The sequence below is a fragment of the Grampus griseus genome (assembly GCF_964374135.1).
Source record: "Grampus griseus genome assembly, chromosome: 6".
Lineage (NCBI taxonomy): Eukaryota > Metazoa > Chordata > Mammalia > Artiodactyla > Delphinidae > Grampus > Grampus griseus.
Window position 1 is genome coordinate 67,476,359 of NC_139000.1, and position 14,144 is coordinate 67,490,502.

General features: G+C 44.6%; 1 protein-coding gene across 2 annotated transcripts in view; it reads left to right on the forward strand.

Moving 5' to 3' along the window:
- The window catches only part of ADAMTSL1 (ADAMTS like 1), a 468,923-nt gene extending 455,696 nt beyond the window's left edge, over positions 1-13,227 (forward strand). For both annotated transcript variants that reach the window (XM_082657540.1, XM_082657541.1), the window contains 3 exons: positions 9,855-9,964; positions 10,748-10,968; positions 12,433-13,227. In XM_082657540.1, the coding sequence (XP_082513666.1) occupies positions 9,855-9,964; positions 10,748-10,968; positions 12,433-12,539 (438 nt within the window). In that variant the 3' untranslated portion in view covers positions 12,540-13,227. The remainder of the gene's footprint in view (positions 1-9,854; positions 9,965-10,747; positions 10,969-12,432) is intronic.
- Positions 13,228-14,144: the final 917 nt, after the last annotated feature.

The window sequence follows — 14,144 nt, forward strand, 5'->3', positions numbered from 1 at the left end:
CTTCTTTTTAATGCTGCAAATGACATATTATTTCCTTCTTTTTAATGTTTGAGTAATATTGCTGCACATGACATTATTTCCTTGTATACTGTATTGCTATAAACTTGATCACGTTTGTGATCAATTTAAGAAAACTGAAATCATATCAAGCATCTTTTTTGAAACAATGCTATGAGATTAGAAATCAATTACAGAAAAAACACAAACACATGAAGGCTAAACAATATGCTACTAAACAACCAATGGATCACTGAAGAAATCAAAGAGGAAATCAAAAAATACCTAGAGACAAATGACAACAAAAAAAAACCCTGACAATCCAAAACCTATGGAATGTGGCAAAAGCAGTTCTAAGAGGGAATTTTACAGCAATACAATCCTACCTCAGGAAACAAGAAAAATCTCATGTAAACAACCTAAACTTACACCTAAAGCAACTAGAGAAAGAAGAACAAACAAAACCCAAAGTTAGCAGAAGGAAAGAAATTCATAAACATCAGAGCAGAAATAAATGAAATAGAGATGACTGACAAAACAATAGAAAAGATCAATGAAACTAAAAGCTGGTTCTTTGAGAACATGAACAAAATTGATAAACCTTTAGCCAGACTGATCAAGAAAAAGAGGGAGAGGCCTCAAATCAATAAAATTAGAAATGAAAAAGGAGAAGCTACAACAGACACCACAGAAATCCAAAGGATCATAAGAGTACTATAAGCAACTCTATGCCATTAAAATGCACAACATAGAAGAAATGGACAAATTCTTAGAAAGGCACACTCTCCCAAAACTGAACCAAGAAGAAATAGAAAAGATGATCAGACCAATCACAAGTGCTGAAATTGAAACGGTGATTTAAAAACTTCCACGAAACAAAAGTCCAAGACCAGACTGCTTCACAGGTGAATTCTATCAAACATTTAGAGAAGAGTTAACACCTGTCCTTCTGGAACTATTCCCAAAAATCACAGAGGAAGGAATACTTCCACACTCATTCTATGAGGTCACCAGCATACCAAAACGAGACAAAGATACCACAAAAGAAAGAAAATTACAGGCCGATATCACTGATGAACATAGATGCAAAAAACCTCACCAAAATACTAGCAATCTGAAGCCAACAGTAAAGGATCGTACACCACGATCAAGTGACATTTAGCCCAGGGATGCAAGGATTTTTTCAATATCCTCAAATCAATCAATGTGATACACCACATCAACAAATTGAATAAAAAACCCATGTGATCATCTCAATAGATGCAGAAAAAGCTTCTGATAAAATTCAACACCCATTCATGATTAAAACTCTCCAGAAAGTTCATGATTAAAACTCTCCAGAAAGTGGGCATGGAGGGAACCTACCTCAACATAATAAAGACCACATATGACAAACCCACAGCTAACACCATACTCAGTGGTCAACAACTGAAAGCATTTCCTGTAAGGTTAGGAAGAAGACAAGGGTGTCCTGTCTTGCCACTTTAATTCAACATAATCCTGAAGTCCTAGCTGTGGCAATCAGAGAAGAAAAAGAAAAGGAATCCAAATGGGAAAAGAAGTAAAAATGTCACTATTTGCAGATGACAGGATACTATATATAGAAAATCCTAAAGATGCTACCAGAAAACTATTGGAGCTCATCAATGAATTTGGTAAAGTTGCAGGATACAAAATTCATACACAGAAATCTCTTGCATTCCTATACACTAACAATGAAAGATCAGAATGAGAAATAAGGAAACAATCCCATTTTCCATCTCATCAAAAAGAATAAAATACTTACTGAGGAATAAACCTACCTAAGGAGACCAAAGACCAGTACTCTGAAAACTGTAAAATGCTGATGAAGGAAATCAAAGATGACACAGACAGGTGGAAAGATATACCATGCTCCTGGATTGAAAGAATCAATATTGACAAAATGACTATACTACCCAAGGCAATCTACAGATTCAGTGCAATCCCTATCAAATTACCAATGGCATTCTTCACAGAACTAGTGCAATCCCTATCAAATTACCAATGGCATTCTTCATAGAACTAGAACAAAAAATCTTAAAATTTGTATGGAGACACAAAAGACCCCAAATAGGCAAAGCAATCTTCAGAAAGAAAAACGGAGCTGGAGGAATCAGGCTTCCTGTCTTCAGATCATACCAGAAAGTTAGTCATTGAAACAGTATGGTACTGGCACAAAAACAGAAATACAGATCACGGAACAGGAAAGAAAGCCCAGAAATAAACCCACGCATCTATGGTCAATTAATTAGACAATGTAGAAAAGATAGTCTCTTCAATAAGTTGTGCTGGGAAAACTGGACAGCTACATGTAAAAGAATGAAATTAGAAGATTCTCTAACACTATACACAAAAATAAACGGAAAGACTTAAATGTAAGACCAGACACCATAAAACCCTTAGAGGAAAACACAGGCAGAACAGTCTGACATAAATCACAGCAGTATCTTTTTCTATGTCTCCTAGAGTAATCGAAATAAAAACAAAAATAAACAAATGGGACCTAATTAAACTCAAAAACTTTTGTACAGCAAAGGAAACCATAAACAAAATGAAAAGAGAACCCACATAATGGGAGAAAATATTTGCAAACAATGCAACCCACAGGGATTAATCTCCAAAGCACAAAAACAGATCATGGGGCTCAATATTAAAAAAAACAAACAACCCAATCAAACGATGGGCAGAAGACCTAATTAGACATTTCTCCAAAGAACGCATACAGATGGCCAACAGGCACATGAAAGGATGCTCAACATTACTAATTATTAGAGAAATGCAAATCAAAACTACAATGAGATATTGCCTCACACCAACAGAATGGCCATCATCAAAAAGTATAGAAACAATAAATGGTGTGGAGAAAAGGGAACCCTCCTGCACTGTTGGTGGGAATGTAAATTGGTACAAGCACTATAGAGAACAGTATGTGGGTTTCTTAAAAAACTAAAAATAGCACTACCATATTATCCTGCAATCCCACTCCTGGGCATATATCTGGAGAAAACTGCAATTCAAAAACATACATGCACCCCAATATTCATTGCAGCACTACTTACAATAGCCAAGACATGGAAGCAACCTAAATGTCCATCAACAGAGGAATGGATAAAGAAGACGTGGTACATATATACAATGGAATATTATTCAGACGTTAAAAAGAAAGAAAGAATGTCATTTGCAGCAACATGTATGGACCTGGAGATTATCATACTAGGTGAAGTAAATCAGAGAAAGACAAATATCATATGATATTGATTATATGAGGAATCTTTAAAAATGATACAAATGAACTTATTTACTAAACAGAAACAGACTTAGAAAATGAACCTATGGTTACCGGGGGGAAGGGTGGGGTGGGGGAGGGATAGATTGGGAGTTTGGGATTGACATGTACACACTGCTATATTTAAAATAGATAACCAACAAGGACCTTCTGTATAGCACAGGAAACTCTACTCAATATTCTGTAATAACCTATGGGAAAAGAATGTGAAAAAGAATGGGTATATGTATAACTGAATCACGTTCTGTATACCTGAAACTAACACAACATTGTAAATCAACTATACTCCAATATAAAATAAATTTTTAAAATTAAACTATTTAAAAATAGATAAACAAGAAGGACCTACTGTATAGCCCAGGGAACTATATTCAATATCTTGTAATAACCTATAATGGAAAAGAATATGAAAAATTATATATATGTACATATATGAATCACTTTGCTGTATACCAGAAACACAACATTAAGTCAACTATACTTCAATTTTTAAAATACATTAAAAATAATAAAGTGAGTCTCTTGTAGATAGATTGCCAATCTATGCCTTTTGATTGGAGAGGCTTGTGTTTTCCATTTACATTTAAAGTAATTACTGATAAGGAAGGACTTACTTTTCCCACTGTTATTTGTCTTAGGTGTCTTATAGCTTCCCCCATTCATTACCTTCATTACTGCCTTCTTTAGTGTTTAGCTGATGTTTTGGTTTTGGGGTTTTTTTTGAGTATAGTCTGTAGGTATTTAATTTGTCGTTGCTGTTGGAATTACATATAACATTCTAAAGGTATAACAATCTAGTTTTAATTTATAGCAACTTAACTTCAACCACACACACAAACTCTATTCCTATAGAGCTCTGTCCCCTTTCCTATATGTTAATAATATAAAAGTTACATCTTTATACATTGCATATCCACTTACAGATACATAATTATTTTTAATGCATTTTGTCATTTAAATCCTATAGAGAATAAAAAGTGGAGTTACATACCAAAAGTATAATACTAATTTTTATATTTGCTCATGTTTTTACATTTGCTCATGTATTTACATTTGCTGGCAATCTTTATATCTTATGGCTTGGAGTTACTGTCTTGCATCCTTTCATTTTAACCTGAGGGTCTCCCATGTTTCTTATAGTCAGGTATAGTGGTAATAAACTCCCTCTCATCTTATCTGCAAATATCTTAAGTTCACCCTCATTTTTGAACGACAGTTTCACTGGATATAGAATTCTAGGTACACAGTTTGTTTTTTTTCTTTTCAGCACTTTAAAGATATAATTCTCCTACCACCTTCTGGCCTGCAAGGGTTCTGCTGAGAAATCATCTGCTAATCTTTTTGAGGATCCCTTGTACCTGATGAGTCTGTCTTGTTGATTTCAAGATTCTTTGTGTTTATTTGTAAGACAATTTCATTATACTGTATCTCAGTGTGGTTCCCTTTGAGTTTATTCTACGTGGAATTTGTTGAGCTTTTCGGATTTTTAGATTTGTATCTTTCATCAAATTTGGGAAATGTTTGGCAATTATTTCTTCAAATGATCTTGCTGCCCCTTTCTCTCTCCCTCCTTCTTCTGGGACTCCTACATGTGTATATGTTGGTCCCATTGTCATGTCTTTTCTTTCAGCTCATTAGACTCAATAATTTCAATTGTCCTGTTTTCAGGTTTGCTAATTGTTTATTCTGTGTACTCAAACCTGCTGTTGAACTCTGCTAGTGAAATTTTCAATTCAGATATTGTATTTTTTAGCTCCACAATTTGTTTAGTTTCTTTTTATAATTACTAACTCTTTGTTAATATCATTTTTTCTGATTTCCTTTAGTTCTTTATTCATGTTTTTCTTTAGATCTTTTAACATGTTTATGATGGTTGTTTTAAAGTCTTTGTTTAATACATTTGATGCCCTGCTTCTTTAGGGCTGGTTCTGCCACTTCACTTTCTTCCTTGAATGGGCCATGATTTCCTGTTTCTTTGAAGTGCATATGATTTATTCTTGGAAATTGGGCATTGAAAAAAAGACATCTCTCCCAGTCTTTGAATATACTTTCTCTGTGCCTGTGCACACCTTCACTGCTTAACTGGGTGTTCTCTGAACCTCGGGATCAGCCTGAGATGAAAGCTTAAGGTCTTCTCAGATCTTTCCTGAGCATATGTCTTGCCTGGGCCTGCTTGTGACTTTCAGAATTCCCCTTTATATATGGCTGCTTTCGAATGTCTTAATTTCCAAGATGGTCTCACCTCAGGTTGTCCCCAGGGCCTTAGGTGGTCTATTGCATGTCTCCATCTGTAATCTCCTGCCCCAAGTGTCTGTAGTCCCCTTGCAGCTTTCACAAGTAGCGGCTGCCACTTGATACCTGAGTTAGATGAGACAGAGACCAGTCCTTCAGGTAGCCCTCTGACAGACAGGATAGAACATTACATACTGCAAATAGGATCTTCTCTGCTCCCTACAGATGGTGGGAGGAAAATGGGCTACTGCTGCCTCTAGACCAAAACTGCCATGCTATATATACCGAGAAGAACCATAATTCAAAAACATACATGTACCACAGTGTTCACTGCAGCACTATTTACGATAGCTAGGACATGGAAGCAACCTAAATGTCCATCAACAGATGACTGGATAAAGATGATGTGGCACATATATACAATGGAATATTACTGAGCCATAAAAAAGAATGAAATTGAGTTAGTTATTTGTAGTGAGGTGGATGGAGCTAGAGTCTGTCATGCAAAGTTAGTCAGAAAGAGAAAAACAAATACCATATGCTAACGCATATATATGGAATCTAAAAAAATGGTACTGATGAACCTAGGGGCAGGAATAAAGGCATAGAGAACAGACTTGAGGACATGGCAGGGTGAGGGCGGGGCGGAGGGGAAGCTAGGACAAAGTGAGAGAGTAGCATTGACATATATACACTAACAAATGTAAAATCGATAGCTAGTGAGAAGCTGCTTCATAGCACAGGAAGATCAGCTCGGTGCTTTGTGATGACCTAGAGGGGTGGGATAGGGAGGGTGGGAGGGAGGCTCAAGAAGGAGGGGATATGGGGACATATGTATGCATATGGCTGATTCACTCTGTTGTATAGCAGAAACTAACACAACATTGTAAAGCAATTATACTCCAATAAAGATGGGGGGCAATTTTCTTTATTGGGCACTTGCTAGGTTGCTGTAGACCTTTGACTTTTACAGAATTCCTATAAGATTAGTTCAGCCAGTTTCCAGTTGCTTTTTGATATTTCTGTGTGTGAATGAGGACTTAGAGCTACCTAGTCTGCCATTTTGCTGATGTCTTTTGACCACAACTGGGAATTCTTGAAGGAGTGATATGTCTCCGGGAGCCCTATTTCTTCCACTCTCATTTGTTTCTCTACTCATTGCTGGTTTGACTTCAGTGCCAATTGCCACACTGAAACTGCCCTTCACAGGGTCACCAGTGCAGCCTATAAGTCAGGTTCCATTGGGTACTGCCAATTCTTACTCTATCTTGTTTGTTCTTTTTGACACATTTTGATACTACTGACCCTTTTTCCTTTCTGGAAACTCCTTTGTTGGTCTCTGTGAATACATTTTCTAAGTTCTTTTTTTTCTCCTTTCCTGCAGTTTAATTCCTTTTTTTCTCCTCTTCCTGCAGTGTCCCTCAGGGTTCTGCCCTAAGCCTTTTCATCTCATGCTTTCCCTCCCCTTGGGTTATACTACCTATGACTCCTAGCCACCACTGGTCTACTGAAGACTTTCAAATGGATAGCGTTTAGCACAGCTCTCTTTTAAGTCACAGATCTATACATCCACCTGCTTAATGAACATATATATTTGGATATTTCACAAACATCTCATACAAAACATCTTCAAAACAAATTCTTACCTTTATGTTCAGTCCATAAACCCGAGACTCATCTTAGCTCCCTCCCTGTCTTTTATCCCTGTCAAGGCACCACTGAAGCCATGCGAATCATACTTTCATAGAATCTCCTCTCCATTTCCATTGCCCAGTGCCTTCATTGTGATCAGCAAAATTTGTTACCTAGATTACTTTCTCCAGTCTATTCACTTTCCAATTCAATTACTGTACTGCTGACAGAATAATCTTTTTAAAGAGTAACTCTGATCGTGACACTCCCACTTAAAAACCTTTCTAGGTGCCTCCCCTCCCCCACCCCAACAAAGTGGCATTCATAAGAAAATCCAAACTCCTCAGACAGCAAACTCCTCAGACAGCTTACAATATTTCTCATGATCTGGCACATGTTTTACAGCCACATTTATAATTCTACCTCTCATATAATTCTCCTGCAAACATTCCAGGGCTGTTTTTGCCATCATTCTTTCACATACGCTTTTATGGAACACATTCCCTACCCAAGACAGGTGCCTCATAAATGTATGTTGGATTAAAAGAAGAATGTTGAATTATTACATGAAGCCAGGTTGTTAGAACTGAGAAGGTGGTCTTAGTTCTACTTAGACTAAAACCAGCATGGTTTTCAAAGACTTCAAAGAGGTAGGAAGATGAAGGAATAGATCTTTGAATGACACTCTTCCAAAAGGATTTTCTTGTCAGAAACTATTATCATTTTCATTCTTACAGGAGTGGAATATGGAGGTTTGGTGGGCATCTATAGTTTGAATCACATCCCAACAATATATCACCAATGCAAAAATATTAAAAGGGGGGCTTCCCTGGTGGTGCAGTGGTTGAGAGTCTGCCTGCCAATGCAGGGGACACAGGTTCGAGCCCTGGTCTGGGAAGATCCCACATGCCGTGAAGCAGCTAAGCCCGTGTGCCACAACTAATGAGCCTGCAAGCCACAACTACTGAGCCTGCGTGCCTAGAGCCCATGCTCCACAATGAGAAGCCACCGCCATGAGAAGCCTGTGCACCACAATGAAGAGTAGCCCCAGCTTGCCGCAACTAGAGAAAGCCTGAGCACAGCAACAAAGACCCAACGCAGCCAAAAATAAAATAAATTTATAAAAAACTATATTAAAAGGATTTTGAGATCAAGCAGTTCCCTGTAATTTGTAATGCCTCAAGCCTTGCTACTCTTTAAAGTGTGGTCCATGGACCAATAACATTGGCGTTCCCTGAGAGCTTTTAGAAATTCAGCATGGATGAATTAAGATGGGTGAACAGAGTGAGAAATTCAACAAAGTGATGATAGAAAATATTAAAAAGTACCAAATAGAAGTCAGAGCTGAAGAACACATTAACTGAAAATTGTTAAGGTGTTCAACAACAAACTACATGAAGCAAACGAAGGCTCAGTGAATTAGAAGTCAGGGCAGTGGAACTCACCTAATCAGAGAAGGAAAAAAAGTGATGCTAGATTAAAGGGCTTGCGTTACATAGGTCCCAGAAGGAAAAGAAAGTGAGAAAGGGGCAGAAATCCTGTTTGAAGAAATACTGAAAGATTCCCTAACCTGGGGAAGGAACGAGACACCCAGCGCCAGGGCTCCAAATAGGGCTCCAAATAAGATGAACACAAAGAGATCATAAATAATCCCACATATATACGATCAAAAAGAATGAAATCTTGCCATTTGCGACAACATGAACGGACCTCAAGGGCATTACGCTAAGTTAGAGAAGTCATACAGAGAGAGAGACAAATACCATATGATCTCTCTTATATGTGGAATATTTTTTTTTAAAAAAAAAAAGCAAGCTCGTAGATACAGAGAACAGATTGGTGTTGCCAGAGGCGCGGGTGGGGTGTGGAAATAACGGGTGAAGGGCTCAAAGACTAAAAAAATAAATGTTACACAAAACAGGATTGCTGCTTATAATTTTAAGGGTCAACAGCTCCCCTGTGGACCCCTAGGAGTCCAGATACTTCCACGTTTAAGAGCCCTTGCTCTAAAGTGACCTCCGAGGGATGTCTGTCCCTTTACCCTACTCAAATAGCAGATGTTTCGTGTTTTACAGACACCATCGTTGGTGGCGGGTTTTGCCACGATGGTCTGGCTCTGCCAGCCCTGGGGAGAGCTTAACCATCTCCACGAGCATGGACTAACTATACACACCTAAGTCTACCTTTGTTCAGCCACCCTTGGTTTATCCTGGAGAAAATGAAACCAAAGAAAGGAAAGAAATCATGGACTTGGTTTCTTGGACGAATTTTGCAAGAAAACAATAAACCAAATTACCCTCTGGACTGAAGGAGGGAAGGAAGAGGGGCTTATTTAGAGGTGTTCAACTCTAAAGCTTACCACCACATTCCTAGTCCATTATGCCAAGATTCACCTTCCATATGGTTACTCTGGGAGGGGGCTGACATCTCTGACTGGCTCTATACTGCCATTAGCCATTTGCTAGCAGAATACTCACAGACCACAGCAAAGCTAACCCTCCCACTATGGACTAAGCAAAAATGTGCTGGTGGATATCCTTTAAGTTGGTGTAAAGAGGGGCAAGATAAGTGATCTCAGGGCCTCAAACAAGCCCCTGCACAAGGATCTTTTGCCCCACGCAGCCTGGGCATTGCAGCCTGTCCTGTCACTCGGCTAACGTGTATGCCACCTGTTTCTGCTTCCCAGTGCAACGGGCCTTGCGTCGGGCCTCGCCTCGCCGTGCAGCACAGACAAGTCTTCTGTCAGACCCGGGATGGCATCACCTTACCATCAGAGCAGTGCAGCGCCCTTCCGAGGTAAGAGAGAGCCATGGACTGCCTTTTCCCAGGCCCTGTGTCAATAGCACGGAAAGACGGTGGTAAGTAAACGTTTCTCCTCCAACCTTCCATGGTCCCAGCCGTCACCTCCATTCTCCCCAGGTCACTGGCCTCCTAGAGGTAGATGGCTCAGTGGTGGCCTCGTGCTTACTGAATGGGCCAGGCTGGGCTTTCCCCTTTCGGAGATGGAGAGAGAATGCAGAGGATGCTGTTCCTCTGAGGAGGCCTGATGGCACAAGAGACCCGTGCTGGCTACAGGGTGGGCAGGAGGTCAGGTCCACAAAGTGGGCACCAGACCCCAAGGGCTCCACCACCCTCTCACTCTTGTCCACCTCCCTCTAGAAGTTATGCTGAGACCCCTGTCCCCAGGTCTCAGCCTACCATTCCTATCCAGCCCCCAGCCCCTGTCATCCTTCCTTCCCTTGGGGAGAGGGCTCATCACCCCCCTCGCTAAGGTCCCCACCCCTGAGAGCGGCTCTGCCGTCCCCCACCCCGGTAGAGCTCATTCTCAGGTCATGCAGTGACACGGACATTGTAGAGATGAGCAGACAGAGGCCCAGTTAGAGGAAGGGGTCTTCTAAGACCCTACAGCCGTTCAGTAACAGAGATCAGAACCCAGGGCTGGCAGCGCCGGGAGTTCTGAGAACTGTGAGTCCTCAGGGATACCTGAGATTTTGGGGTTTCCAGCACTGTTTTCACATCAGCTCCCCTGATTCATCCCCCAGAAAGGCAGACCCTAATCCTGCCACCCTCCTACCACAGGCCCGTGAGCACCCAGAACTGCTGGTCCGAAGCCTGCAGCGTACACTGGAGGGTCAGCCTGTGGACCCTGTGCACGGCGACCTGCGGCAACTACGGCTTCCAGTCCCGGCGCGTGGAGTGCGTGCACGCCCGCACCAACAAGGCAGTGCCCGAGCACCTGTGCTCCTGGGGGCCCCGGCCCACCAACTGGCAGCGCTGCAACATCACCCCGTGTGAAAACAGTACGTTCCAACCCCACAGAGCCTTCTGCAGATTCCCCACGAGGCGTCAGGTGCAGCGGGCAGTCCCCGGAACTCAGCCTGAGCATAGGGCAGTGGACCAGCTTTCCCAAGGATCCTGAGCTAGGGCTGGAGCTGTTTATTTTCAGAGGGTGCATGGGTGCATGCAGGCGAGCAAAGGTGCATGCGAGGATATGTGTCCAGGCCACAAGAGATGGCTGGGTGTGGCCCAAGGGCTCCATCCTGGCCCCTGAGACAGCCAGGTGCCTTTGGCCAAGTGCTGGGTGAAATCAGCCTCCAGCTCACCTACGGGAGTCTGGCTGGTACCCAGAGGGGACAACTAAACAATGGCTCTTGGGGAGAAAGCACTGTTTGCGCCCAAGCAGCACACAGAGCACCTCCCGCTCAGCCAACCCTGCACCCATCACGGCTCTGCGTCTCACAGAACGAGGACCTGCCGACCCCCACCCTCCTTCGCAGCCCCGTGGGCACCAACCGGTCTGTGCAGGAGCCACACCTGGGATCTGATACTCATTCACTCCCTCTTCCCTCAAGTCTAGACCCCTCCTCCTTAGCCCAGCACCAGCGTTTGTATCCCCATTGGGTGAGGATCTATTTTTTTCTCCCTCTGGACCCAAAACAAATTGGAGGTGCTTCTCCACAGGGAAGGAGACAAAGCATGAAGCAAAGAAAAGGGAATTTTTAAATGTTGCTGTGCCGTTTCCCCTGCAAACAGGGCCACACTGAGCCTCAGATTCCCCATGCTGAGCACGTGCCATGTAGGCAAACAGTGCCAGTCCTTATTCTACACAGGGTGGGATCGTATATGTCCTCTCGTGTGATGCTGACCCATCTCTGTCAGCTCCCCATGCTCAGGACCACCATTCCACGAAAGTAGTTCAGACTTACTATATTAACCACAGGTGTCCACGGCCCGAATCCACGTCAGCCTGTGCCAATACCGAACTAGGACGCCACGGCGCTCTGGTAGGCACGGTGGGGGGAAGGGGTAGAGAGGCTCGGGAGAGAGGACGAGCAATGAAGCTTCACGGGGGAAAGGAAGGCTCGCGTTACAGGGAGTGAAGCCACCAGACAGGTCCTCACTTGCACACCACCCCGAAGTGGAGCAGAATTTAGTCCTTCTGGGAAGCAGCTCAAGGAGGAAAAGCATCAATCAGTCAGACACTCAAACGCCATGGGAAAAGGGCCCCCTGCCCAGGAGGTGAGGCGGTCCTGAGCGCCTTCAGGAAGGAAGGGGGCTATCGGTATTCGGCCCCCAGTCGCAGCCTGAGCTGCCCCCATGGTTGGCAGCCTGGGGAGCAAGTGGCCAAGCTCCACCAGAGCAAGGCCAGCCCAGAGGCCTCCAGCACGGGTGTCTGGTGCCCAAGGCAGACCCCAGGAGGCACCCGGTGGCCACGGCTGTTACCGAGCCTCCGTTTCACCTCTCCTTTCTGTCCCCTTTCCCAGTGGAGTGCAGAGATACCACCAGGTACTGTGAGAAGGTGAAACAGCTGAAACTCTGCCAACTCAGCCAGTTCAAATCTCGCTGCTGTGGGACTTGCGGCAAAGCGTGAAGACAGGATGCGGGGAGAACGCTACCCTGGCAGCACGGAGGACTCACGCAACCACCTTGGACAGAACTTAAGCTTTCTTCGTTTTATTTATTTATTTCCCCCTCTCCACCCTCCACCACACACACCCTCGTCAACCTCCTCCCTTGCCCTTCCCCCTCCCCAGACATGAGGACCCCAGCATGTCTTCTCTCTCAGTTAGCTGGAGGACAGAATGAGGGGACAGGACAAGGACGGAGGTCTAACGGAGGTTGCAGAGCAGACCGGGCCAGACAGAAAGAGCTCCCTGGAAGAGCCAGCTCCCTCCCCAACCTGGGTCCCAGGGAGACCTAGGAAGAGGCCAGCGCAGCCCCCCGGGGCCAGCAGGGAGCCAGAGCCACGGTAGACGGGAGAGAGAGGCAGAAGGGGAGGGTGCCAGAGGGTTTGTGAAGCATCGGTACTGACTCCGGACAGCCAACAGCATCTCTCCTGGCAGGAGATGGTTAAGGCAGGGGAGGGAGGGAGGACACCATCCATGCTGAGAACCCAGCCCAGGACTCAGCTCTTCCAGTGAGGGGCACAGAGCAATGAGAACTCAAACCAAGGTGGAGGTAAAGGGGAGCCAATCCAAGTAGGCCTAAAGCGCACAGCGATGCAGAAAACGAAGTGGGGAAGGAAGGGACAGAAGCACAAAGAAGCCTGTGCGAGTTCCTGAGAGGGGGAGCGAAGGGGATAGGGGAGCGAGCGGGCAGCCACACGAGGCTCTGAACCACAAGCCCGAGTGCCTGGTGTACCAGTGCAGGCTCAGGGGAGTCTGCGGTGCTCAGCTCTGCTGCGCCCAGGAAGGCACAGCCCTGGGGCCCGGGCCGCGTGCAGGAGGTATGCCCTCCCTGCAGCGGAGAGGGGTCCCCGAGCGAGCCGCTCTGTGAACTGCTGCCCCTTCCCCCCATGGCAGAGCTGGTGAGACAGCGGCGGGGCCTAGCTGCGCAGTCAGGCCACCCCTGGCGTCTCCGAACCAAGCATCCCCCAGCCCGGAACGAACTGCTGACCTGGGCCAGGGTGTTTCGCTCATGAGTAGGCTGGGTTTCCTGCCTATATGGTTTTTACTGCTCCACCCGAGTGAGGGCCAAGGACTGGGGTCAGCTGGCCAAAAACCAACCCACTATTCAAGTTGCCAGGGTATCCATCAGACGAGAGCGACCCGGGCACCCGTGGAACCGCAGGCTTGCGTGGGCCCCTCCCGGGGCACGGCGACGGCTGCCCTGTATTCAGACAACAGGCCGGGGCGGGGCGATGGGGCACAGAGGCAAAGCCAAAGGGTAACTAAAGCTTCCCAGACGCTCCTCAAAGGCTTTTCAACCCATTCCCTCCACACAGTGAAATACTCTGAACTCTACCAGAATTAAAATACATTGGTTTTGCTAACTCAGTGGGCAAAGCGGCATACACACTCCAGTAATGCCCGTCAGCTACAGTAACGTGGCTGCAGCAAAGTGGCAAAACTGAAAATTTGGGACATCGTGGCTCATTGTCAATGAAAGTGCTCACTCAGCGGAGCGGTTTGGGGGCGAGTGATTTTGGCCTGCGCCCCCCAATCCCAGTGGCCACCATTTAGTAGCAGCTGGGGCA